Genomic DNA, 27563 nt, shown 5'->3' with positions numbered 1-27563 from the left:
TAGCGGCACACGCGGAGCCGGTCTTCGGCGCAGCATGGAGGAGGCGGCGGCGGGTGAGGGCAAGGCGGGCCACGGCCGGAACGGCCATGCCGAGGGCCCGGCGGCCGAGGAGCGGCGGGGCGGCGGGGCCCGGCTGCGGGGCTGCCGCGGGTTCCTGCGGCGCAACGCGCTGGTGCTGCTGACGGTGTCGGGGGTGGTGGCCGGCGTGGCGCTGGGGGCCGCCGTGCGCAGCGCGGCGCTGAGCCCGGCACAGGTCTCCTACCTGGCCTTTCCCGGGGAGCTGCTGCTGCGGATGCTGCGCATGGTGATCCTGCCGCTCGTGATCTGCAGCCTGGTGTCGGGCGCCGCCAGCCTGGACACCCGCTCGCTCGGCCGCCTGGGTGGCATCGCGGTCGCCTATTTCCTGGGCACCACGCTGCTCGCCTCCGGCCTCGCCGTCGCCCTCGGCTTCATCATTCGCCCCGGCGCCGGTGCCTCCGCGCTCAACACCCAGCTGGGGCTGCCGGGCGAGCTACCCAAGAGCAAGGAGACGGTAGACTCCTTCCTCGACCTCATCAGGTGAGGCCGCCCCGCTCCCCTCCTTCCCCCGCCCTCCCGCCGCCGGAGGATGATGACAGACCCGGCAGTGTTGCACGCTGCAGCCGGAGAGTCCTCCTCCCCCTTCTCAACCTCCTTCATCTTCTTGTCCTCCTGCATCTTCTCACCTTTCTTTCTGCACCTTCCCCTGATTTTTCTCCTTCTCCTTAACCTTCTCTTTATCTCCTTCATTTTACCATCCTCCTCATCCTAATCCCGGTTTCTCCAGAAACACGGCTCTCTACCCAAGTACCCGCAGCCCGGTCAGGTGTAGGGCTTGGTGCTCTGCTTCTCTCCGCTTTGTTTTTAATTTTGCCTGGATGGCTGCAAGGATGAGTCGAGGCTTGCTCAGAGTTCTGGGTGCCTAGGCCCGTTTTTGGTTCTGCCTGGAGGGAGAGCGGCTCCTGGGTGCCGGCTGCGGGGCAGGCTTTCCCTGGCACCTTCCCCTGCCCTGCTGCCTGTTGTTGCCTGTCTCCTGCAGGCAGGGCAGGGCTGGGCAGCTCTTCTCATCCCTCACACACACTTTTTTCTTTAATTCTTCAGCACTTTACCAAGTCTCCTCACCCAAATGCCTGCCTGCCTCTTAGAGTGCCCTCCCATAGATGTGCACGTGGAAACGCAGCCCTGTAATTCCATGGAGGACATACCCTAAACATAGTCCAGTGTAGGGATGCTCTGTAGGTTCGTGAGCTTCCCTTCTTACCTGTGCATCTTTCAAAGACAAGACTTGCATTCCCCAAATCTATCTGGAAACAAGGCTTCCACTTCTAATCAGACGATAGTGTTTAGTGTATCCTTATTCCTCCTTGCAAAGTTGCGAACTTCACATTTTTGTTTTTCTCAAAGCCCATGTCTTGTTGAGATCTGTCTGGCTTTTTAAATAAGATAGGAGCACACAGACAAACGAGGCAGTCATCCAGATGGTGCTTTGAGTGTTGGGCTTCCAGCTGCATTTCCTTGTGCTTTGCACCCAGGTACAAACACAAGAATAAGGGAGGTGACCTGTGTGTGTCACACCGAAGTGGCTGGAAAGTTGAGCTTAGTCGATATCCCAGTAATTACAAAACTGAGTGTTTTGTTTTTTTTTTTTTAATTATTTTGATTGTTTGCTTTGCTTTTATGAGTCCAGTTTTTCAGCTGAAATATGTTTTTGCTCTGTCTGGACAAGTGGATGTCTCAATAAAGATAAAAAAAAATTCTAAATAAAAAAAGCCCGACCTCAAATCCAGAACTGTATTTACAAATTCAGGTTAATGTCCTTTTCTCCCCCTGAGACAAGTATGTCCCCTTTGGATAGAAAGTAAGTCTGGTTTGTTCCTTTGGCAGCCATGTGCTCAGTGTCCTCAGCTCACCTCTCCCTCTCTTAAGAACCAACAATTAAGGACCTTTCTTAAGGACCTGACAGCATGTTAAGAAGGAATAGCAGGAAAACGGGAGTAGGTAGTCTGGCTGTGGTGGTGATTTGTTGTTGAATGGAGGGGAGGGAGGTGAAGGAAAATTGCCAAAAAAAAAAAAAGGAGTAGGCACACCTGGGAGAGTTGGGAAGATGCCTGTAGTGGTGGCTGCCCCAGTGCATCCTGGTGTTACATCCCTGTGTCACCTGGCAGCATGGAGTAGGATGGAGTTGAGGAACAGGCCAGGGATGTTCCAGTGAGCTTCAGGCTGTGGGTAATATCTAAAGTTCAGAGGAGACAGCTGTTTCTTGGTCTGGTCTGTAAATGCAGGTTTAGAATTCATCTTCAAAGGGGTTATGATGGTGATGGGATTGAGTCCCTAATTCCAAAGTAGAGCTCATAATGATGAGGCTTGGGTAAAGCATGGTGGGTTGCAGAGGAGTTTCCTTCTTGGAGGTGAGGGGATAGTAACTTTCTCTCAGTAGTGCATGTATGGGGGCTGTGAATACAGCTTTTTCTTGAAACCCCAGAGAAGGGCTGTTGCAGCCACACTGTTGGGCTGTCAAGTTGTTACAGCAGTGACATTGAAATCCAATCCAGAAAAGTTGTGTTTGGACACAGCCATCACTAAAGCTTTCAGTCTTAGCACAAATCCCTGACAGACTGAGGGATGGAGAGAGTATGTGATTTTCAGGAAATAAAATCTCTCTGCTGTGTAATGTTTTTCTTTTAACTGTTCTTGAAAACCTGGGTGTTCTGGTTTGAGCACTGAACCTGGTCCCTGCTGTGATGAAGGGTAAACTCATTTTGAGATAACAAAGCTGTGATGCTATAGGGCATGGAGGGTCGAAATGATTGCTTTTTGTGTGGGTGGGTCTTACAGCATCCTCCTCTTCCTCCTCTTTGCTTCTCCTTTTATCTCATTTAGCCATGAAACTTTCTGTTAGATGCAAGAAAACTTTGTTTTCAGTGTAGCACAAGACTGTGTCCTTCAAGGCTTTGCTGCTGCTTGGTTTCAGAGGAGTGGTAAAAATGAGTTGCAGGTGGGTAAACTGAGTCCCCTATCAGCACTGAAAACCAATGACCCAAGGAAGAAACAGCAAAGAGGAAATCACAGCTGTGTGTCACTATTTGGTTCTGCAAATCACTTCTGCCTTTGGAAGTCTTTTAGGTAATGATTCAAGGTGTTGCTTTTCCTTGTTGCAGTGATGTTTGGAAGCCAGCTTAGTTCTTGGTTTTCCTTTTCAAAGTCTAAAGCTTCCCCACAAACATGCATGTAGGCATGGACAAATGACCTCTGGAAAAAAGATTTATCTTGGGCTTTAGTATCAAATGAATGATGACTCACTGGTGAACCCAAAGGCTGTCTCTGTTTGGTTTTGTCCACTGACCATAACCTCCAGGTCTGGTTTGTCTGGCTGGAGGTGCTGGAGCACTCTCCTGGTTTCCCTTCTGGCAAGTGCTAGAGGCAAGCGAGCCCTGAGCATGTCTGGTCAGGGCTTAGGCACACTGTCCTCTGCCCCAGCCATGGGGTGGGGACAGCGAAGCTGCCCTGAGGTGCTTTTGTGCCCCGAAGCAGGAATGCTGATGGCTCCTCTCAGGTCTGTCATGTGGGCAGCTCCTTGGAGCTTCCTAGAAATGAGCATGGCCAGAGGCAGTGATCATGGGAGGGGATCCAGCAAGAGTTCACAGCTACCTCCACAAGGCTGATGGCTTTAAAAAAGGCACTCAGAAAGTGGGGTGTTCCCTGAACTCAAGGCAGGATCTTAGAATTCCTTAAGTCTGTCAGCAGAAGATGAGGAGAGTGAAGGGAAATTTTGGAATTTCTGGGGTTTTCCCTAACTCATGTATTTGGTGGAGAAGATAAAGCAATAGAGAATAAAGAGAGCTTATGATCTTGATTTTTGAAGTGGTTGGCAGCTGGAGGAAGGGGCTGGCTGGGATGTGGTGGGCTCTGGGCCTCAGCCCCCACCTGAGAAGGTGACACTGGGGAGAGCCAGGTTGGCTGTGCTTGTGCTCTGCATGTAACCAGGGAGAGGGAGTCCCAAGGATGGGACTCCAACCACCTGCTCACACAGCCCACCTGCAGCTTGTTGGAAAGCAGTTGGAACAGCAGGATCAAATGTTTTGCAAGAATCTATTGATCTGTTAGCACTTTTGATGGACAATTGTCATGACTGAATGTTTCAATAAGGTCAGAGTTTTGTTCTAGCTCTGATTTGTATTTGCTGATTCAACAAAATTGAACAGTTTCACCTATTGATCCTGTCAAAATTTCCATAGTGGGTGATTGTGGCATTTCATTTCGGTGAGATCAATGTTTTGCTGTCATTTTATACAAAGGACTTAAGTAGAGAATCTCACTCATCAAAAAAGGAACATTTCAACAGAGTATTTTACAATTTTTTTTTTTTTTGTGGAAAAAAGGATCTGAAACAGGCTTTCTTTGCCCAATTTTGGGATGAAAACATGTTTTGCAACTGTGAAATTGGCCTTGGAGAAGGAAATTCTGTTTTTAATCCAACCCTAACTGTAAGAATCTGGGAAGGGAAGGAGGTAATCCTTTTTTTTTTAATAGGGAGAGTGCACAGAGGTCCACACATCTGACCCAAGCAGTAAGGTCAGGGTTTCCCAGTTTGCCAGGCAAGTCTGCAAAAGCTGTTTAAATTTTATTGCTTCTCAATGCCCTTTCTGTCTGTCTGCCAGATGTTACCAGCAGAGCTGCCAAAGGGAGCATCCACACCAAGCTCATGCCTTTGCTCCAAGTGTCTTCAGAGCCATAGGGAAAGCAGACATGAGCACAGGGAGAAGCATCAGTTGTGTTTTGCTGGCTGGGCTGCAGAGCAGGTGGCCAGAGTGGCAGTGACCCTCTCCTGGGCACCAGCTGCTGCAGTAGCACTTGTTCCTTGTAGCCTTGGTCTTCCCAGTGAGTTACCCAAAACCAGCAGCCATGAAAGCCATCTCTAAAATCCCAGTGTGGAAAGACAGTAAAATGTGGCTGTTAGAGGGGAGGGGGGAGATGCCACCTGTGAATTCATAAATAGAATAAAAAGTGTCCAGGCGATGGCTGCAGTTACCCCAGGAGACCTGCTGACCTCTGGGTTTGAAGCTGATGGCTGGTTCTTAAAGTGAAGATAACTGTCCCACTTTGCTTGTGTCACTTTCTGAGTCTGGAATGAGTTCTGTAGGAAGAACTCTGTTTTCATTCATGTGCCTGCACTCTCTGGCAGGGCTTTTTTAGTAAAAGCCTCTGAGCATTTCTGCTCCTTTCATTTGTTGCCTTTTACAACTGACTCCCCCCAGTTATGTTTTATTTTGCAAGCATCAAAAATACAGACTGGACCATTAAGACAAAAAATGTGTCAAATATCTGCTAGAAGTAAACACATTTTCAAGTTTCTCTGTGTTAAAATGAATGCACACACTCAGAAATATGAGTATGTACAGGGCATGTGTTGTGCATCCACATATCAAAAAGCAGATGAAGAAAATTGCTGTGTGATGTTGAAGGAAAATCTTTGGACAGAAAAAAACCAGAGGTACTGGAGGAATTCGAACTGAGCTCTGGCATTTTGCCACAGGTGGCAATAAAGTTTCTGCAAGTGGACTTGTACCATTGAAAAAAACCCCTGAAAACTGGAGATAACCAACACAGAATATTTTTTTGTAGACTTCCTCAAAAAAGTATGTTTTTCAACACCAAGGTTTTTGGCCTCAGAAGTGGAATCTTTTTGTAATAAGCAATGTGAGAGGAATGCATAGTATTTTAGGGTTTCATTCCATTTGCCTGGATTTCCCTTCACACTTTTGCTGCCAGAGCAAAGTTGTTTGCAGAGCTCTAGCAAACAAATAATTTAGAAACAGTTGTTAATAATAATCCCTTACACATACAATGGAGGAGTTCCTGTGTAATCCTCATCCCGCTGGTGGAAAGATACAGGCATGTAAGGAAGAGAGCAATTTGACCATAATATCAAAATGGAGAGGGAGGAGAGTTACAGCCCCCCTTTTCTTCATTTGCCAGCTCCAGGTTCCCTTAGTTGTCTGGGATTCCCAAGAGTGGATGTTGCAGCTAAACTAAAGATTTCTATTACAGCAGAAATACAGTGGGATCGTTTTGGGGAGTAATGGTCCATTTCTGACTGGTAAGAGCAGCTTTTCACAGGAAGAAAGGAGCATTTATCTAGCTGTGCACAGGGAGATGGTGTGATGAGCACAGTATTCAAGCAGGAAATACACACTTAACACCTGCCCTTGGTGCTGCTACTTTCTTGTTCCTGTTTTAAGAGGATCTGAGAAGAGTGCTTTTCACCCACCCTGTGTTGTGCAGTTACATGGAGGTTTCTTGGCTCAGCCCAGCTGTTGCTTCAGCCCCAGGACACAGCTGTCCCTCTTGGCAGCTGTCAGATGGATTTCTGATACGGCTTTTTTGGAGGCTGTCTGCAACTTGTAGCAGGCAGAGAGAGGCTTTCCTGCCTGGTGCTTGGTGAGGGGAGTAAAGCCTCTCTGTGCCTCACTTTTGTTGCACAAAGGATTTGGGGGTCTGTGTGTGTGTGGAGCGAGTTGCCGGCAGCAGGGGAGCACGTGGGGTACAGGCAGCACATCTGTCCCTCTGCCATGGTGGTGTGTTATTGGCCTGTCTGGTTTGTGCCACGTGCAGCAGGTTTTGTCTCCCTGCATCTGGGGCCAAGGCTGTCTGATCCCACACTGCTGTGCTGGGCTCCTTATCACCCAGACCCAGGGTCTGGCCAGCACCGTGTTCTTGTGATAATCCACATCTGCTTCAGAAAGACGACCGTGTTCTCTGGCACAGGGCATGGGGATGGGGCCATCAGAAACAGTTAACAATCCAGCCATACAGCCAGGGTGATTTCCCTACACTCCATGTTCACATTTGCTACAGGCTTTCAAAGCACAAAAACCTTCTAAACCTTTGGTCCACACAGAAAAAACAACTGGCAGACACCCAAATTTCATTTGCATGCCCAATTACCCAGTTCATCAGCTTTCCTGTTTGTTGGTTCACCCTCACACGAGGGATGTCCACACTTCCCCACGCAGCTCCTCTGCTCACAGGGACAGAGCTGTGTCTGTGTTTCTGTGATGGGTGAGCTTCACCTTACCAGGCGTGAGGAGCAAACCCTGCAGGCACAAGTCCATGATGGGCCCAGGCAGGTCTCCAGCCAGCTTTTATCTCTCCCCAAAGCAGGCAGCATCTTGCCCTGTTTTTCAGGCACTGCAGTGGTGTTCTTGCACAAATCCATCCAAAGGTAAGAACTTGTGATCTGACCCACCTGTAATTAAAGTTTAATTTAGTTCACATGCTGGCTGATCTTAGATGAGCAATAAGTGTAGCCTGTGCAGACCTCGTGCCTCCAAGATAAGCCATTTATTTGTAGATTGCTTTTTATGAGCCGACACATTTTGTTCTTAAGCTTTGGGATTTGAAACAGAGGAGCTGTTTTTATTTTATGTGGTTTTGGTATTTTGCAGTCAGGTGTACTTAGAAGTTGGATTGAACAGAACATAAAACTCCTTATTAGCTGCTTAAGATCAAAATTTTTTACTTGGCAAATTGTCAAGTTCCGCGTCTGGTGCTGTGTCTACTCTAGGTTATTTTTCAGGACTGTTCACACTTGAAGTAAGAACCTGCCCCTTGCCTTGCTGTACCAGGGTTGCTGGCATCACTTAACTGTGTGCTTTAAGTATATGCTTGGAGATAAGTTAATGTTTAGTTACTGAGGCCCATGCCTGACATACTGTGCAAATTATGGAGGGTTTGGTTTCCTGGCCACATTTAAACATTGGAGAACTATGTTGTTTAGGCTTTAGTATTGCTTCCTTTGGTTTTGTTTCCATCAGGATGGAAAAGCTGATTTAAAGAAAAGAAAAAAGAATTGATTTCTGGTTGGTTTTCAGTCTTTTTTAATCTCTTTGCTTCTTCAAAGTCCAGTCAGTTCTTTTTTTGAAGAAAAATAATCATCCTGCTATGAAAAGCTGAAAAGAAATACCTTTCTTTTCCCAACAGCATGAGCCCATTTGTATATGTGATATTTTACTCCTGATAAAGGCAAGTTTGCTTTTACTTTACTCAAGGTTTTTATCCACCAGAGAGTTCCAGCTGTGCAAGAACTGATGCATGTTAGCTGTTCCATTGATCTTATTTGGCCAATTCTTGAGTGTCTTTGCTGAATGGGAGAGAGCTCGCACTCCTGCTTTCAGACAGACAGCTGTATGGTCAGCTTATGAGGAGAAAAAGTTGCTGTTTCCTTCATGCTTGGTGGAATGTAGACTCCAAAAGACAAAGTATTCTTGCAGCAATCCTCCTAATACAATTGTAGTGCATCAGAGAGAGAGAGGCTGAATATTTCACAGCAGACCGGTGTTTGACGAAGTTCCATGTCCTTTACAGTTGCTGTCAAGGCTGTGGGAAAACTCCCTGTGTGGCAGGAGAACAGAGCCATGCAACCAAAAAGGCCAAAGTCCTTATCTGGGCCACATTTTAATCTCCCTCTTGCTTTCAAAGATTTGACTCTGCTGCTCCTTTCCTGGCTCTGGTTTGGATTTGCGCGTTCCGTGCCATTCGTGGAATGACCTGGTTTAATGTTTGCCTGGGTAACTGTGGCAAAAATGGAGGGAAGTTAGCAGGGCACAGCCTGGAGGGAGCTGCAGCTTCCTCAGAGCAGCACAAAGAGCAAAGGGTGGGGAGCAGCTATCCAAATGTTTTTTACCACAATTAACTGGCTCTGGGTAAGGTCTTCTGTTTCCTTACCATAAGAGTTCTTGTGCCTCTGTGATGCCTTCTGCTGGCCGTATTTTCAGCTGATACCCATCACATTCCTGCCCTTGCCAGCTGTGGTCCTACCATGATCCCAGATACCAGGTTTTATTCCTGTTTTCCTTTCTGACACAGAAAACCAAGAGCTGTCATTTGGCTAGGGGATCACGTGCTCTTTCCCCTAAGGTGAGAAAGGAATTAGAGCATTAAAACCAACTGTAAGGTACCACAAGAAGCTTGGAAGAATGCCCTGCTCGGTCCAGTTCATGATTTTAATTTCCTGTATCTAGATACATACTGGATGGTCAGAAAGAGTGTACATCACATTGCATGCTGTCCTCTCTGCACCAACTTAATGCTAGATTGGCATTTCTGTGTGAAGGCACTACTGGATTCAGATGTTCCATAGGAGTTGCCTGTACTTTCCACCTGTGTTGTCTAAGTTCTTGCAGAGAAGTCTGGCCTGTGATGTTGTTCTACTCTGCCTTGGTGATCAGGGAAGCTGGCTGTGCTGTGTTGAAGGGTTAAGCCATTCTCATAAGTGGATTTTGCTGATTGGATTGTCCTTCATGTTGATGCTGTGAGTGAAGAGTAATCACATGAGCAGTGCTAAAAACCTGCCTGACACTGGAGGCCATAAGCTGGTGCTGCAGGTGGTGTGGCTGAACCAGTTTCCATAGCCACTGGGCAATGGGTGTGTAGAGCCAGCATTGTGTGTGATTGCCTCTGGTGGCCCTGCCCAAAAGGTGAGGTGTGACAGCAAGCATCTGTCATCTCTTTCATGTGAGCCAAGGAAGATGTCATCGACACCTCTGGACGCATAGCAAGCTCCATGCTGCCGGAGAATCTTCTGTGCTGCACGCTTCACCAGTGCCAATGTGCTTGCCTTTGAAAAAGGCATTCTGTTTGAGAGAAAGATACATTGGTGCATTAATTTAGAAGTTCTCCATGACATATTTCATTTTCTTTTTTGTCTTTTACAGAAACCTGTTCCCTGCAAATCTTGTTGCTGCAGCTTTTGAAACGGTAAGATCTGTGAGGACTTTGGACATGAGCTACAGTGCATAGGCTCTTTTATTGGAAGAGGACTAGAAAGATGGTGTAGAAAATATCAGAAGTTAATTTACTTACAGAAGGTAGGGTTTTTAAAAGCACATGATATAGTCAGACATACAACTTCCTTGGCAAATTATTTGAAAAATATTCCTCAAACAAAAGCATATTCAAAGCCCATCTTTTCTACCTTCACCAAAAATATTCTTTAAACTCTGGGTGCCATGCTAGGCAGCAGTGGCAATCCTGTGCAGGCTGCTGACCATGTTGCAGTAGCTAGCTGGGAATCCTTTGGCTATGTAGTTTAGAGCTGGGTTTAGAACAGACAAGGCTGAAGACCTTTAGGCTCCCATGTGTGTAAGCGTTACCTGTTGCCTGATGGTTTTATTCAGTAGTTTCCATTGTATCCCATGCTGGATTAATTACTCAGCCTGGTTTCCCTTCCAAAAGAGACAATGTGGTGGGATGGTAACTGGTACCAGAACATAGTGTGGTTTAAACTGATGGATGGGAGCTGTGGGGCTCCAAAAAGATTTTGATTTAGTTGTCAATGCTAATTTTATATGTCAGGATAGAGAGTATTGAGAATATTGTCATACGGCAGAATGGTTCTTTATGATATAGGAGCAAAATAATGGCTTTTGCTTTCATGGTGGTTTTGCTTTTGTATCAAAACCAGGGGCAAACTCTTAAAATCAAGTTCCATATTGCATGAATATATAATACAGTACAAGTCAATATTCCATGAGTAAAACCAGAAGCAGTACAAAAATAACACCATGAAAAGGATATTTTGTGATGCCTCTAGTGTCAGGGCTGTGTGTGTTTAGGGATGAAATAAAGCAGTCCTCTTTTCCTCTGTGCTGCTGTTGTCACAGGGAATTGACAAGGACAGAGGCTTTTCCTTCCCTCCTTTCATATTGAAAGAAAACAAGCCCAAAGAGGTGCCCTGCTTTTGTGAGGTGTCTGGTTTGTTTATCAAAGTAAATTGTTGCCCTAGTTTTTAGATATTTTGCTGACAATTTTAATGCCTGCCTCACCATTTTTGTTTGGTTGTTTTATTTCTTATCTGCAGTATGCGACAGACTATCGGCTGCTGCCCAGGAACACAACCTCTGGAAATATCACATGGGAAAAGGTAAGGTCATGGGGAAAAGGTAAGGTCATTTCTTAGGTTTTTAAACAAATTGTTGTCAGTAATATTTGACTACTTTACAGCCTTTAATCCTTTTCAGCAGTCTTGAGAAAGAAACAAGTGCTTTTATTTTCCTGGAATTGAGATACGCACAAGCTGAATGAGTACCCATGGCCACAACAGAAAGCTGTGTTTGAGAGGAGAGTTGAGCTCAACTGATGTGACCCTTGACACTTTATTTTTCTAGGCCATGCTTTCTTAGACCTGGTCTCACTTGATCTAAATTTTAGTCAGTCTACATAATGTTTCCAAATAACTTTCTGTAGACTTGGAAATAAATAGCAATCAAGCTGGCTGAGTATGTCCCTTAAACCTTACTCTTCATTAAGAGTTTGGAGAGAATGAGGGTTTTTTTCCTCTACCCAAGGCTCTTTTAAAAAAAAGAGATTTGTTGGGTTGAGAATTTTTTCTCGTTGCTGAAATTTTGTTTGAAGGAGTAACAAGTGGTCTGAAGGAGTAAAAATTACAGACAGGCTTATTATTAATATTATATATTAACATTACAGCTAGGCTACTGCTGCAATGGTGTCAAAAAGGGAACTGGTGTGTGGGTGTAGACAAAGTAGAGTGGCACCTTCCATATGTAGATGGTAGGACTTCCAGAGATGCTCTGTATCCTGCTAAGTGTCATTTCTCCAGCAGACAGGGCTATAAAACATGTTTATTATTGGCCAGAGCCAACATGTTGCAGGCCCAGCAATAATTACTGTTGTCTTACAAGCAGCATGCTGTGAAACAGACCCAGGGACCCAGCCTGCAAGGTGTCACCTTGCTCCAAATAAAGTGTCTCATGTGCTGCCATGGGATTTTTGGGAGACTGGTCTGAGAAATTACTTTCAAGGTGATTTTCTCTTCCTCAGGCTCATTCTGGCTGTCTGAGCTCAGTATCAGATGTTGGGTAAATACGTTTTTAATATGATTTGAATTCCCCTAGGGCAAGAGACTTGTAATGTTTGCATTTGTCATGGAAGGGCTCAGCTGGGGTTTGCCCACCAGTTTGTAAAACCATCAAGGAAAGAGCAGTTTATGCTCACCCAGAGGGACTCTGGAGCCTATCCCTGAGCACAGGAAGCATTGGCTCCATTGCCTTCTCCTCCCCATGCGTGGTGTGTGAGCAGGTGATGCAGAACAGCGTTTGTGAACTCTGCTTCCAGCCCTGACCTGAACTTTCACCAGCCCTGGAGACAGGGTGACAGGTGACTGGGATGATGCATGAACCCGAGCAGGGGCAAAGCTGTGCCTTGCCTGAGAGCCTGGCATCACAGGGTGGGCAGCTCCACTGGGGAGGAGGCAGCTCCTCCTGCCCGTGCCTGCTGGATGGCGTTAGCCCGGCTCTGCGGTCACCCCGTGTGACATGGATGTGTGACACGGATGCAGGTCACCGGGAATCCCAAAGGAGCACTTTGTGTGCCCTCGGGCAGGGCACGCCCCTGCAGCTTCGTGCTGCTGAAACACGCTCGGTATGAGAGGCTGTAGGAACGTGCACTTAGATTTGTGTGTTTGTTGCAGAGTGCTGAGTTATTTGACATTTAAGCAAGGGTAGGTGAAATGGGAGTAAGTCTTTTATTTATCTTCACTGTCAGGTTTGATATGGACTCCGTAGCAACCAAGCATGGATTAAGGCTAACCATATCCATTGAAAATGGTGCTGCTGTCAAGTACTTTTTAAATGCTTGTTCAAGACCATCACTTTTCCTTAAGAGATAAGAATGCATCTTTTGGCCCTTTAAAATGCAACATTTATTTGTTTCATTTTTCCTCTCTCTTTTTCCTGCCTATCGGTCTCTTGTTTGATGTAAAATCAGAAAAAATATTCTGAATATGCCACTGGTGTCTGTTTTTGCCAACAGTTGTGATGATGTAAAGGTTATTTCTGCTATTATTTTTCCAAAACCTTTTTTAAGTTGTTGGAGCAAAACCAGACTGAGCTTCTTTAATTCCAGAAGACGCCCTACTGTCTCTAGGGAAGAACAGACCAAATAAAAAGAGAGCATCATCTCAGTTTTGTTAGCTCAGTTTTAGTACTGGTCTGGCCATAGTATTTATGGATAGACGAGGATTAAGTTTGGAAAGAAGAGTATGATTTTTGGATATCATAGTGACAGAAGTTTGGTTCCTTAGGAATAAGATCATATTCCTATCTACTTTTTTCTTTCATCAGCAGAATATTTGAGGGAAGAGGAGAAATATTTTCCTTCAATTTTCCATATGAATAGTGTAGAGCAAAAATTTCCATTGATTATATTCCCCCCCCCCCCCCCCGCCACTGGTTACTAGGCTCTGTCTTCTCTCACTGATGGAGTGAACAGTGGGACATGTACTTGTTTGCTCAGCCATGTCCTTTTTTGTTGTTTCACATGCTCACCTCTTGTTTACCCAGCTTTTATGGCTACATCCTCTCTGTCTCATTGGCAGCAAGACTTCCTGGGGCACAGATTATCTCAATTTACCATCTGCAGAACAGGGAGCCTGGGGAGGCTCAGTTCCTCTTTGGACAGGAGTAAAAATACACAAACCAGTGGTTGCTCTTCTTCCTCACATCACATGGCTGCATTTTCTTTTCAGCCACCTACTACTGGGACTGTTCAATGTCAGCAGTTGTTTCCTTGATAAGCATTTTGTTTCAAGAGCTAAAAAACAATGGGATCTTCAGAGAGATTCAAGGACCAGAAGAGCTCCATGAATCTTCCTAAGAGAATGCATAATTTCAGGCAAACAATAACGTGTCCCGTAGTTTGTCCAGGAACAAAGTTCTCATTAAAGCTGTTTTTGTTTGGTGTCCACAATGCTGCTTGGTTTGGCTGCCCCTTTGGGGTGATGCACTCTTGTGTGAGAGTACAAAAAGGCTGTTCAGCATCTGCCAGTTTTAGAGGCTGGGATTGTGAGGATCTTCCGCTGAAGATTTTCTGCTGGACTTGTTCTGTGGTGTCGCAATGAGGTAGAATTCCCTGAATGCTGAGGATCGTGCCCTGGATTTGCAGGGAGAAATTTCTTGCAATAAGTTACTACTCTAGGCAAGTGGTGCATCTCCTGCCTACATCTGCAGTGTTGGGAGGTGATGGTCAGTGTTGTGTGTTGTAAAGAAATCAGTGAGAGACAAGGAGAGAGCAAGGCCTGAAAGTAGAGACAGGATGACAGCAAATAGAGGGAGACAGCTCACAAGCTTTTGGCAGTGGCACACACAGTCATCTTCTGGTCACCAAGAGGTCAGGGGTCCCCAGATCTCAAAATCTAGGCTTGAAGTGCTGGTGAGTGTGAGCACTTGGGGAACAGCAGCAGCAGTTACCACAGTGCTGGGAGCAAGGTGGACAGAGACTTCTCCAAGGGTGAAAGAAGACCATGTACTGTCATTCTGAAGGGTACAGAGTTTCTCTCCCAGCAACATCCAGGTCTGAATGCTGGGCTCTTAAAGCATTGAAACACTGAATTTCTGTTTCATGGCAAAGTTTTATACCATTTTTTTTCAGAATGGGAACCAAAACAAGAGAGTATTCACTGTTTTTAGGACTTTTTTTGTGGAATGGTTTGGGCCCATTATGGTAAAATTCTGTTCTAGCTGAACTTTTCATATTACCCCTCTATCAAACAAACCCAGTATAGAATGATATATGTTATAAAATAACATCCCATGTACACAGATGGTTTGTTAAATTAATAGGATGGGGCCATTTGTTTTGTCTTTACTTTTCTAGCCACAGAAGAGCTTAGAACTTTCAGAAAAAACAGAATATAGCCAAAACTATCCAGACAGAAAAGTGTTAGTGTGTGTGACAGCATGTTTCCTCAGACATCTCTGGAGATACACTGTGCCTCCTGCTTAATATCTGTCTGTGTTCTCAGTTCTCTCAATCAGGTATCAAATAAATAGTGGCAGCTTAACCCTGAACAATCAAATACCATAAAAATTGCAGATTCCCTATCTAATTTTTTTTACCTAGTGAATAAAAAAGCCAGCACCTTCACTGTTTGTAAACACTTCCCTTAACAGCAGTTTAATCTTCCTGCTTTTGTGTATAATTTACATTTTACCCATTTCCCTGCAGGACTTTTTTTCCACCTGCCATTGAGAGAGAGTCCAGTTCAGCAGTGTACTTCCAGAAAAAACATGAAACTTAAGCAGGCTGGTTTTATCAGATTTAGGAGATCAGTATCCTGAGTTCTTTAGTCGATACTAAATTCAAACTTTTAGCTCAGAATGTATTTTTCTTTCCTAATGTTGAGCTAGTGTCCACTTAAACTAGCCAAAAGGCCAAAACTTGTACACAAACTTCATCTGTTATAGAAATTCTTCCAAATAAAACAACGATTTGACATGCTTGTACTGCCAAGTTGGAGAGAAAAAAACCCAGTTTGTCAAAACAATTATATTTTTATGTAGCCACAAGAGTACTCATTGAGTTCATATGATACTACATTGCCAAAGAGAGCTCTGGCTCTCTTTGAGAAGCAAACCGTGAAGGACTAACCACAGAGCAGACCTGTGGGTAGACTAGTTTTTGTCAATAGGTGGATCCTGTTTTTATTCTCTTTTTCCAGGCAGTGACAGATTTCTGAGAAGGGGAACAGGTATCTCTCTTCTGTTCTGTCTCCCACAGCTGACATGGACAGATGGAGTAGGTTGCCACAGTTTGCTGCCTTTCTCCCCTCCTTCTGCTTCATAGCATTGGTTGTTTTCTCATGGTTTTCACCTTGGTATCATCATTGCACTAAAGTCCTGAGTAAATTGGGGAGTTTTCTTGTTCAGGTCACTGAGAACACAACTATTATATTGAAGGGCACGTGGGCAGGCCCTTTCCTTCTCAGTGAATCCATGCCAGCTCATAACTAGGGAGGTTTGTACCTGAGCTGCATCCAGATCTCCTTGATTCCCTTTGACAAAATAGGCTCTGCCTTTCCAAAATAGGTTCTGCTTGTTGATTTCAGATCAATCAGACAGCAATAAAATGACCCTTTTGTTTGGTTTTGTCCTTTCTCACATGTAACAAGCCTTCTTTTTTTGTCTCTGCAGGTCCCTGTAGGTACTGATATCAGAGGAATGAACATCCTGGGACTGGTGCTGTTTGCTCTGGTTTTAGGAGTGGCACTGAAAAAGCTTGGCCCAGAGGGGGAAGATCTGATTCGCTTCTTTAACTCATTCAATGAGGCAACAATGGTCTTGGTTACCTGGATTATGTGGTAAGTGTGTGACTGCAGAAACACCTGCACTGCAGTGTTATGCACAGATCAGCAAACTCACATTTCATCTCTCTGTCCAGCTCTTTCCTGTGAGATCCCTCATCACAGCAAAAGTGAATGCTGTGATGTCGCACCATGGGGTGTTTTCTCCTTGCTTGTGCCCTGTAATGAGACAATCACTCATAGCTTAAGGTATCAGGCTGGAGAACTTCAAAGGGTTGCCTATAAATCCTCTCCAGAACTCCATTTTGATTATTTAGTGGAAAGAAAACTCAGTATTTCCTAATGCTGATTTTTTTGCTCTTGCCTATTAATAAGCAAATACATTATTTCACTTAATTCCTTGGAGTCTGGAAAAGTTTGTGGGCTGACTAGTGCTCTGATCAATCCCACAAAGCTTTTGATGCCAAAAAAAGTCTCTTAGTTGGGAGCTGGAGCACACTAAACTTCCTCATTAGGCAAGAAACCAGCTTTGGAGGAGGCAGGCACCTCTAGAGAGTGGTTCAGGCTACCTAAGCTGGGGTAGGAGCAGCCTCCTGGCTGGGTTTTCCATCAGGTGGGATGAACCTGGGTCTCAGAGCAGTATCATGGCTGTCCTTGGTAGCTGTATGGAATTAGGCTGCTCCTCTGAAACCAACAGTACTAATACCTCACATACAAAAGATAAAGATAGCTAGCAAACAAATTAACAGTGGGACATTTCTCACTCCCTTTCCAAAGCTGGTGAAAAAGCTGTAAATGTACCTAATGTATTAAATATATATTTAAATGTATATTTAAAATGTATATTTAAACATATTTCTTTCTTCCTTCATTCTGCATTTTTCATTCCTACTGTTTTCCTCTCCCTGAGAAGTAGAAGGGTTTTAACAAAATACCTGATTTTACACTGGCAGATCTCTGTGTTAGTTGCTATCATAAGGGATTGAAAAATTCAGTCTCCAAGCAGCTTAAGCTTTTTGCTCTTGAGTGTAATTCCTTGGACACTAAATACTGATAAGAGGCAGTTCATGCATTCAGCTTATTACAGTGCTAGCACTTCAAGCCAATCAGTTGGTATGTAATCCTTTATTTTGTGGATTATAGGGACCACTGCTGACCCTTAACAGTGAAACCTTTACTTGTTCTCTTTCCTTCTTTAAGGCTCTTGTGTAGTCCTGTTATTTGTTCAAAATCTGTAAAGCTGCATGTGCTTTCCAAGGGATACCATTGGAATGGTGAAACCATACTACCAGGGGCAAAGGCAGCTTGAGCTCATATCTGGTCCTGTTCAACAGCCACTCTTGTGTTTTAGCAGCACTTGGTTCTCAACTTTCAGTTCTTTCCTCTCCAGCCTCCCTCTCCAAGGGGAGGAATTCAGTGTTCAGAGCTTGTGCAGGACCAGGGCTCAGCTGGATCTGACTAATCAGGGCCCTCAGAAACACAGTTTAAAGGCAGAATTGCAGAGGCTAATTGTGGGATGTTCCACAGGCTCCCCTAGAGATTTGGTCAAGGGAGGACAGAGGATGCTCACATGGATCTGGGATATAGGGAGATGCTCTCTGCATGGAACAGAGGAGCTGCAGAACTACTGAGGGAGAGGCAGGCCAGGAAAAAGTGAGTGATTTTAGCAGCCTTAAGGCTTGCCCACCTTTCCAGACCTTTGCATGCTTAACCAAACCTTCTGAAGTTTGTCCTGACTCCACAAATCAGCTTCTCTGAACATGGGCATTGGATTCTTTATTCCTGAGACGTACAGGTAAATCTTTAGTCACACGTTTTCCTGGGGCAGGATTTTAGGGAGCTGGGTGGTCTTTTAGTATTTCTTAATCTTAGAAGAAAGGGATGAAGTGTGGACAGCATCAGCAGAGGTACTCAGACACAAACATCCCAGTAAAGCTTAGGAAGGAGCAGGCCCCAGGCCTGCAGTGATTCACACAGTTTGTTTAGAGCTGCTGTGCTGTTGGTGCAAGGGCAGTTCAGTCTTTTTAGGGCTACTGGGACCAGAGGTGTGGCTGTAGCGTGCAGGTGGCCCTTCCCCTGGAGCAGCTCCACGTGTTCTTTACAAAGGAAACTTCAAACAAATGCTGACGTGGCATGTTTCTAGATAGGAGGCATGGATGTGGCTTGGGGGAAGCTCTGGGAGCCTGATCATTTAACTTAGTCCTTTTTAGGCAAATAGCAGAGTTAATTGCTGTCTTTGGCAAATGCATCAGCAGCCTTTAGCTGAGCTCTCTGGTATGTACACAGCTTTTTCTTAACCTCCACAGAGCTGGCACCCAGTGTGTCTGTGATTTTAATGACCTGACTCTGTACTCCTGCTGGCAGTTTCTGCATGTCTGAAACCCAACTCTTTGACCCCTGTCTGTACTCCAGTGATATGATGCTGCTCCCTTCCCTTCCCTCCTCTCCTCACTGGTGTCTTGCCCTGGTAGCTCCTGGCAGCATTTCTGCTTCCCACTCACTTTCCCTTTGGCACTCTCCTTGCCTTGTGTCTGAGGGCATAAGTGAACAGACTTTTAAAATTTGACTGCTTACCATCCACCAAACAAGAGTCTTAGAAAAGCCTTCCAAATTTGCCTAACCTGAGCGTGTGGTGAATAAAGAATCACCCTTCAGTAGGAGCAGCAGATTGTTTAGGGGAATATTATCTCTAGGACAGAAAATGTCATGTTTTCCAAGGCTTGTTGTTTTTACTTAATGACAGCCAATATTTCATTTACACAGGTATGTACCTATTGGCATTATGTTCCTTGTTGGGAGCAAGATTGTGGAAATGGAAGATATTGTGCTTCTGGTGACCAGTCTGGGAAAATACATCTTTGCCTCTATCCTGGGCCACGTCATCCATGGAGGAATCATTCTGCCACTTATTTATTTTGCAGCCACACGGCAAAATCCGTATCGTTTTCTCTTAGGACTTATCACACCACTTGCCACTGCCTTTGCCACTTGCTCCAGGTGGGTTTCTGTGCCACTTCTGAGACACTAGCCTGGGTATGTTTGTCACCCTAAACTGGCTGTATCCAGTTTTATTTTAAGGTGTGACTGTTGTTCCTGAGATTGCAGAAAGGAGAGAGTTCTGAGTCTTCTGAGCACAGAGATGCTCACTGCTGTCGTCAGCCTGATTATCAGATGTTGAAAATAATTCCTCAAAATATGGAGGCCATAGCATGATGCCTAGTTGGAAATATCTTGGGGGGAAAAATTGCCTTTAAATGATCCTGCCAGCTGTCCTTTTAATTTTAGTGAAGTGAGGGTCAGTAGTGAGTGACTTTGTCCTCAGAAGTTTACTTTTTAAGTTCAGAAGGACCTGGAACAAATTTAGACTAATTTTGTAGGAGCAAAGCAGACTTGCTTGTTAGTGTAAAGGCATTTAAAATTATTTATTTCAAAGATCTGGCCTGATCAGCTTTTATTTGTCATAACCAAATGATTGAGCATGTCATTTACACTTTTCTCAAATACAAACACCTGATCAGATGACATACTATATAAAATCATTTCAGGTCGTCCCCAAAAGCTGTCGCATGTCTGCTGATGGCACTGAAGTACTATTTATAAACTCTCCTTCTGCATAGTAGGAGAGGTTTATGAATAAAACTATCTAAATTATAATGCAAGAAGTAAATCCAAGAGTGATGTTTTATTTTTAATTATTTTTCTGTTCATTTGAGAAGGTACTAATACAGCATTAACAGAGATTGCTGTTGCATCTGTTGTGTTTATATTATCATAGAATCATACAGTGGTTTGGGTTGGAAGGAACTTCAAAGATCATCTAGTTCCAACCTCCCCTGCTATATTTGCATCTGTTACTGCATGTTTGTAGTTTGAGACTTGTTCATTCTACAGCCATGTAATGCTGCATACTGTGTTAAGTCATGAGTTCTTGCTTCTGGGAGATTAAAGTCCTTATCAGCTATTTCTGGATGAAAGCAGATTATTAAAGACCTCTGCTCAAAACTGAACCAGGAAGGCCCCTCATTGCCATCATGCCAGAGAGGGACTGTAAAATGGCATTGTTGCCTTGACAGTCCTGTCTGCAGCATACCAGCAACATGGAAGCCATGAGACAGTGATGGGACATTCAGAGCACCCTGGTGCTCCGTTTCATTTCTCCCTGTTCTGTTTCCAGCTCTGCCACGCTCCCGTCCATGATCAAGTGTATCGAGGAGAACAACGGAGTTGACAAGAGGATCAGCAGATTTATCCTTCCCATTGGGGCCACTGTAAACATGGATGGAGCTGCTATTTTCCAGTGCATGGCAGCTGTGTTCATTGCTCAGCTGAATAATGTCGACCTCAACCCTGGGCAGATCTTTACAATTCTGTAAGTTGTTTGCAACCACATTCTTCTGGCCCCCAGACACATTAAAGCTGTGGTCTCTCTGTTAATAGCTAACAGTTAGCATTCCACATCTCTGACCTAAAGCTTACAAACTGCTATGTAACATAATTATAGGGTGATTAAAGGATGGAGTCTTTAAACCTTTACAAGATTTGCCAGAGTCTCGATTTAATGAAAGGTGGAACCTGGTAGGGGTAATTGAATTCTGAAACATTCTGAAACATCTTTGAGCTGTTTAAAGCTCTTTCTCACATGAAATTCCTCTCCTTCTTTAAGCATCTCACTCCTCCATCCTTCAGTCACCATTAGGCTGGGTAATTGAGGCATTCTGCACTGCTCAGAAAGTATCCCCTGACTCCCCCTCTGGATGTTTTAGAAAATTCTCCTGCCAGCTCCTTGGTTCCTTATGCACGAATTTTGTACTAAAGACTCTGTTCCTGCTTATCTCTGTTCTTCCTACCATCACATTGCTGGCTTTCCTGAACAGATCTCTTGTTCTTCCCCTCCTAACTGCTTTGCTCCATTATCCCCTCCACCTCCCCAGTCCTACCTCCTTCTCTAAGACTCTCTCCCCTCTATGCCTGGAATATCCTCCAATGCCCCATATCCCATGAAGTGTCATTATCTTCATTTCTCTCCTCAAAATCCCTTAAATGAGGATGCTACAAGCAGTTCTGTAAACTCCTCGCTGTGCCCAGCAGCCACAGCTGCATCCACCACATGCCTCCTAGGGCTGGTTCCTGGCATTTTTCACCCTTCCTGGCCAGGTTTTATTTTCTTTTTGATTATGTTTCCCAGTATGTTGTTTGTCTATTTAAGGCAGGGCTGGGGCACTGGGTTTTTTTATTGGGTGGGTAGCCAAATTAGCTTTTCAGGTACTCTTAGTGAATCAGGTGTGAAGACAGGTCTGAGGATGATGTAGTGATAGCCCAAGGAGAGCTCAGTTGCAGACATCTGCACACAAAAAGGTGTGTTGAGCACAGGCACTGCAGGTTTCCAGCTCCTGGTTTAGGGTCTGTGTTGGGATGCAAATGAGACACAGAGAAGGTGCTGTGCCCTGCATGGCAGAGTTTGCCTTTGTACACGTGGGGTCAGGAGCTGTAAGTCCCTCAGCATACTGGAGCTGGGAGTGTTAGTAAGGCAGCAGGATACAGTTGTGTTGGTTGTTTGTTATCCTGAGAAGGCAGTCCTGGTGTTGACCCCAGAGCCATCGCCACGGTAACTGCTGCGGATCCCTGCTGAGCCCGTCCTCTGTACCCGTTCCTTTGCATCAGCAGGCAGGAAGGGGTTTGCCTGGGAAGCAAATGCTCGGCGTGTCCCATGCTGGAGCATTTGTTTACAGTTCCCATGGTGGGGAAGCAGGTGGCAGAGTGCAGCAGAGGAGAGCTGGGAGTCCTCTAACCAGGCATGGACGTTGCTTTGCAGCGTGACGGCCACGGCGTCCAGCGTGGGAGCAGCCGGGGTCCCTGCCGGAGGCGTCCTCACCATCGCCATCATCCTGGAGGCCATCGGGCTGCCCACCAACGACCTGTCCCTCATACTGGCTGTGGACTGGATCGTGTGAGTACTGCAGGCCCCGCCTACCTGCTCTTGGGAAGCATGGAAACATGCAATTTCACAATGGCTAAGGCTGGAAAAAAACGTTCAGATTTTGTCAGTGTAGCACCACACACCGTGCTCCCCATTAAGCTGTGTCATGGGGACTCCGCCACTTTCATAGGCAGTCTGTTCAAATGATTTACAATTCTTCCCATGAAAACATTTTCATAATATCAAATCTAAATCTCCTCTGGTGCAATTTGAGGCCATTTCCTCGCATCCTGTCACTTGTTACATGGGAAAAGAGAGTGACATCCACATCACTACAGCATTCTTGTAGCATGTTTAGCTGGAAATGTGGTCAAAGTACAGAATGTAACCCAGTAGAAAATAAGACCCTATGGAACAGGTAACCTGTGATGGAGAATGGAAAAGGTGGTGCCTTCCCATTTAAAGCAGTCAGCATGCTGAAATCCCTCTTCAGTTTTTTTATTCAGCCTTTGTAGAAATGTATTTCTTCTTGGCTTTAATTCCCATTAGAATGGTTGTTAAAAGTCCATTTAGAATGTGTCGATATTGCTGCAAATTAATTGGATGCTAGAAGGGCAGGGGAGGACAAAGGAAATTGAGTCTGAACATCACTTGTGGAAAACTTCCTAAGTCATGTGTGCGAAGCAGTTTCCATCAGAAGCTCTTGTCAGCTATTGTTTGAACTTTTTTAATAGTTTCAAGACTGTGGTCAAAGCACCCACACAAGTGTCATAGAGGGGTGCTGTCCATTGGCAGGGCAGGGACACAGGGTTTGTGACACTTGGGACTGCCCTGGGCACTGTCATGGCTGGAACACACTGCTGAGTGTCACAAGTTTAGCAGACAGTATTACCACCTTTCCTTTCCATCTTCAGGGAAGGAGGTTAGAAGTCACATGGGTCAAGTGATCTGAATCCTGCTTAGGTAATTTGTTTCCATTTGGTGAGTTATTGGGCAGCTCCTGGTTTGCACTGCACATAATGCCTCAGCACTGCTTTTTGGAAACACCAGCCTGTCTGTATAGATGGTGCATTCCCACAGCAGATGTGGAAATTAGGATGCTTGAGGACGCCCTTGAATTTCAGAGACTGTGGGATGTGGCAGCTGTATTACCTTCCCTTCCCACACAACACATGTCTGTGGAGCATATTCCTACAGCTTCCTTAGGGTCATCACTCTTTCTTACTGTAACCTCTTGGGGATCAGCCACCTCCAGAGGACAGGAGATACAGGCAAAGCTCTGGCTAGCCATTTTTATCCTGTCTTTCTAAGGAAGTACAGTAGTGGCTGAGTGTTCCACACCTATACTTGCAAGTGCTTCAAGGCAAGAGTGAAAAACTTGCCTGTCCTTCCACTCAGGGCTGCTCTTAGCCTGTGTTGTGCTGGTTGCCTTCCTTTTAAGATAGGTAGCATCCCTCTGTGGTCAACAGTGTTCAAGTCAAGGAGCTCAGCCTTGTAACAAAAGGGGAAAAGAGGGAGGAAGGAATCCCATGTCTTGCTTTAATGCCAGCTGTTTAATTACCAGAGAGGACCACAATTACACGTTGAGCCTCTGGAAAAGTTAGGCTGCAGAATGACTAGGAAGTCTCAAAAGACACATGAGAATGTTGTTCATCTTTATGACTCATAAATCTCTTCCATTATACCCTGGCACATGAGTTTTGTGTTGTAGGACCAAAAATTAGGGCAGGTGCTATGGGGAACAAATGCAGAGAACACAAGTCATTCTGCCTGCTTTTGGAAGGATCCCTTAAGTAGGTGCTTGGATTAAGATATCAGTCACAGTAGTTAAAAAAGAGAGCTGGGTGTTCTGAGTCACTTACTGGATAAGCCCGAAGTAAGTTCCTGCTCTGAACATGCATTTGAAAAATGCTGGCCTGCGGAAAGGGAAGAGGAAGGAGGTGACCTGTGAAAAGCAGGATGCCTGAGAAAGAGTAGTACCATTGCTGCAACCCACAGAGAGACCAGAACCAGCTGATAGTAAGTTTGACTGACCTTAAACCTGCTCTGGTGCACATTTTTCGTTCTGAAATAGAGATGATACTTCTGTGGAAAAGACCTTTGATAACTACATCTCCCTTGTCTGGTTCCACTGATGTTCATGGTTCTGCAGGGGTGAATCAGCTCCCCTTATTGTGTTATAACTCTCTTAAAACTAAAACCCTGCTGCTTTGGTTTTTGTTTCTGATCTTCACCAGGGACCGAACCACCACAGTTGTGAATGTGGAAGGGGATGCCCTGGGAGCAGGCATCCTTAATTACCTGAATGAAAAAGACAAGAAAGAGAGAGAGCAGGAGCTCAAGGAAGTCACCGTAGAAGCAGTTGCTAACAGCAAGTCTGAAGCAGAAACGTCACCCTTGGTAACCCACAAAAACCCAGTCTCCAACACAAGCAGCACAGCAGACCCTGAATCCAAGGAATCAGTATTGTGAACTCGAGGCCGCTCGTCGAGACCAGTCCTCGAGGTGGCCCAGGGACTTGGCAACGCACCCAGACCTTTGCAGTGCGACCTGGGGCTGGATGGCTCTTGGAAGTGCTCAGTTCCAGTCTGCTTTGAAATATGCTGGCCTGGGGAAGGGGAGGGAGGTGGGGTGGGCAGAGAAGGGGTGTTGAGGAGGAACACTCACTTTATAATAGTATTTTGATAGTTTATGTGTGTACATGTATACATGTTGCACTGCACACTTGTGTACATGTACGTGAGAACTGCCATCGAGGCTTCTGGTTTAACAAGACTGCCATTAGTGAAGGCTCAGATGGGTTGAAGATAGGGAGGTAGACAAACCCAGTATGTGCGTATTGTAGGGAAAAATTTTTGCTGCTGTTTGAATGGAGAAGCAGTCTAAAAACTCCAGAGTGGGTGAAAATGTTGCTTGAATTTGTTTTCCAGCCTGGAAACACTTACCAACCATTACAGCCATGATATGAAGCAACATTTTTCTCCCACTCCCCTTCCTCTCATGTTCTCCGATCCATTAAAAACCTTGAATATGTCCTTAAAACTAGCTGTTTTCCATTTTTAATTTTTTTTTTGTTTCATACCTAAATTAATAGTTTACAGGGACTTGTTTCATTCTCTCTCTACCTTGCAGCTCATAGCAGCTTTCCTTGTTTAGTAACTCCCAAACTGTGGGACCAAACAGAGGAGATCTTCGTGCAGATCAAGGATTGGTTTCCTCCTTTCTTCTAACCAAGCTGTTTAGGAAAAAATCCAGAGGAAGAACAAATTTTGTTAAAGTAATCCCTTTGGAGCTGAAAAAAATGTAGAGTCTGTTCCAGCATTAGTATGTCTGAAAGAGGCTTGCCTGTGACAACATCCATAAATCCAAAAGTCAGTTCCCTTCATGAAAACACATGTGATTCTCTGTAAGCACACCCCATCCTGCTCATGTTTATTTAATGGGTCAATCAAAACAACTTTAGGCATACTCTCTTTCAGCAAAATTGAATAGGGGAAGAAAAATTCTGAACACACATCATGTGAAAACTGATGACAGGCAACTCTGAGTCTTGGCTTGAAAGGGGAAGAGAAGAGGTGAGTTTATAACCCCAGTGATCTCTGTGTGGGAGCTGGCTACCTGTTCCTGCTAGGAGTTTGGTCCTGCATAAATGCTTTTCTGGCAGCAGTTTACTTGTAGTAATTCTGGGTGGTGCTGGGCCAGGATAATGCTTTCATGGCAGGTGGTAACCTTTGCTTGAAGCTCAGCAAAATGCTTCTGGATTCTTACTCCTCCTTTTTGCCTTTACTTTGTCCTTCCTGAATTTACATCCCAAACCTGAACAAAGTCTGGCAAACTCATTACCAAGATCCTGTTGCTTTATCTTGGCTCTTTGGATGCTAATAGTTAGAAAATTATGACTACGCATGCCTAGATTTGCCTGGACTTGTGATGTTTTCCCTTGGCTCCTTCAACAAGAGATTGCATACTGTCCATCTCCACACTGTTAGTTCAGCAATATATATTTACCCTTAGCTTTGATATAACGTAATGCTAAAGTCTCCCTTTTACTTTCTCCTCTCTTGCTTCAGAGGAATCTATCTTGGAAAGATATCAGTGCTAGGAAGAGGAAACTCCACTTCCATAGCAGCAGCTGCCTTCCTTTGCAAAGCATCCCTCCTGGTAGAGGGACACAATGAATTTTGCAGGAGGACACTCAGAGTGAGATGTGGCCACCCCTGAGGGAGAGCACCATGAGTGTGTCATGACTGGCGGTTAATCCAGTCACTGCAGCCATGCAGACAATCCAAGTAGGAAAGGATTAGTCAGCCCTCTGGGAACTGCAGGTGGAGTTTCTTCTTAACCAGTTTATTTGTAGCCATGTCCACAAGATTTGGTCATTCCTTGGCTCACCTTCAAAATGGAAGGAGACAAAAACAGTTCTGTAGGGATGTGTTTTGCCCAGCAGATCAACTTTGCATTTCTTCCTGTTAGAATCATCCCGACTCCTTTCAACTCAGGAAACCAAAAGCACATTTTTAGGTCTAAGTATCTCTTTGAAATACCTGAGTGCACCAGAACCCCAAATACTTAGATTTTAAAATAGTATGTGGATGTCTCAAGGAAACTGAAAATCTTGACTGTCTCCTGTGGGCTGGGTTCTGTAGTTTAATTTTATCCCTCATCAGACGTTTAGCTCCTATGCTTTTGTGAGACCCCCTGGAATACTGTGTACAGTTCTGGTGTTCCCAACATAAGAAGGACATGGAACTGTCGGAGCAAGTCCAGATGAGGGCCACAGAGAGGATGGGAGCACATCCCCTGAACAAACAGGCTGACAGAGTTGTTCAGCCCAGAGGAGAGAAGGTTGCATTGCAACCTTCCAGTATCTGAAGGGGGCCTACAGGGAGGCCAGAGAGGGGCTTTGTCAGGAACTGTAGTGGTAGGACAAGGACCAATGGATACAAACTGAAAGAGATGAAATTTGGTGAGATACTGGAACAGGTTGCCCAGGGAGGTTGTAGATGCCCCAACCCTGACAGTGTTCAAAGCCAGGCTGGATAAGGTCTTAAGTAACCTGGTCTTGTGGGAGCTGTCTCTGCACATGTCAGGGGGATTGTGACTGGATGATCTATAAGGTCCTTTCCAACCCTTTAACATTCTGTGGTTCTATGCTGCTCTCCCTCACTGTGACACATGCAGCTAGGATCAGCACATGAGGGCAGTACTAACCTGACAATTCTTGAAGCATCACAGCACCATTTCAGAGAAGAAATCACAATTTTAATTTTTTTCACCCTGAAGATGTTGTTGCCCACAGGAAGAAGTACTGCCCTGGGCAAACCCAAAGGCTGGGCTTCCTTGCAAGGCACTACTTTGCCATATGAACCTTCTTCCCTATGGTGCTGCAGCTGGAGCTTGCTTCATCCTTGTAGCAGTGTGCCATAGGCTGTTGCACATTGTTCCTGACAGGGGATCCCAGGAAATGGAGAATTGAAGCAAATACCCCAGTATTAGTATTTTCCAATAGCAATGCAGAAGATCAGTCTTCAC

At 45.1% G+C, this 27563-nt stretch overlaps 1 protein-coding gene across 1 annotated transcript; it reads left to right on the top strand.

The window, feature by feature from the left end:
• Positions 1-25076, top strand: SLC1A4 (solute carrier family 1 member 4). The gene is made up of 8 exons (XM_036379683.1): positions 1-558; positions 9732-9774; positions 10877-10939; positions 16005-16171; positions 18878-19111; positions 20289-20483; positions 21927-22061; positions 24269-25076. Exons 1-8 carry the CDS (start codon positions 35-37, stop codon positions 24501-24503), a joined length of 1596 nt encoding a protein of 531 aa, XP_036235576.1. The 5' UTR covers positions 1-34; the 3' UTR covers positions 24504-25076.
• The last annotated feature ends 2487 nt before the right edge of the window (positions 25077-27563 follow it).

The sequence above is a fragment of the Molothrus ater genome, chromosome 3 (assembly GCF_012460135.2).
Source record: "Molothrus ater isolate BHLD 08-10-18 breed brown headed cowbird chromosome 3, BPBGC_Mater_1.1, whole genome shotgun sequence".
Lineage (NCBI taxonomy): Eukaryota > Metazoa > Chordata > Aves > Passeriformes > Icteridae > Molothrus > Molothrus ater.
The sequence above is the reverse complement of the archived record's forward strand: the minus strand, read 5'-3'. Positions and strand labels throughout refer to the sequence as shown.

Coding starts and splice junctions, on each gene's coding strand:
- SLC1A4 (XM_036379683.1), top strand. CDS start 35: ATGGAGGAGGCGGCGGCGGGTGAGGGCAAGGCGGGCCACGGCCGGAAC. Junction 9,775..10,876: donor TTGCTGCAGCTTTTGAAACG/GTAAGATCTGTG, acceptor TCTTATCTGCAG/TATGCGACAGACTATCGGCT. Junction 16,172..18,877: donor TTGGTTACCTGGATTATGTG/GTAAGTGTGTGA, acceptor TCATTTACACAG/GTATGTACCTATTGGCATTA.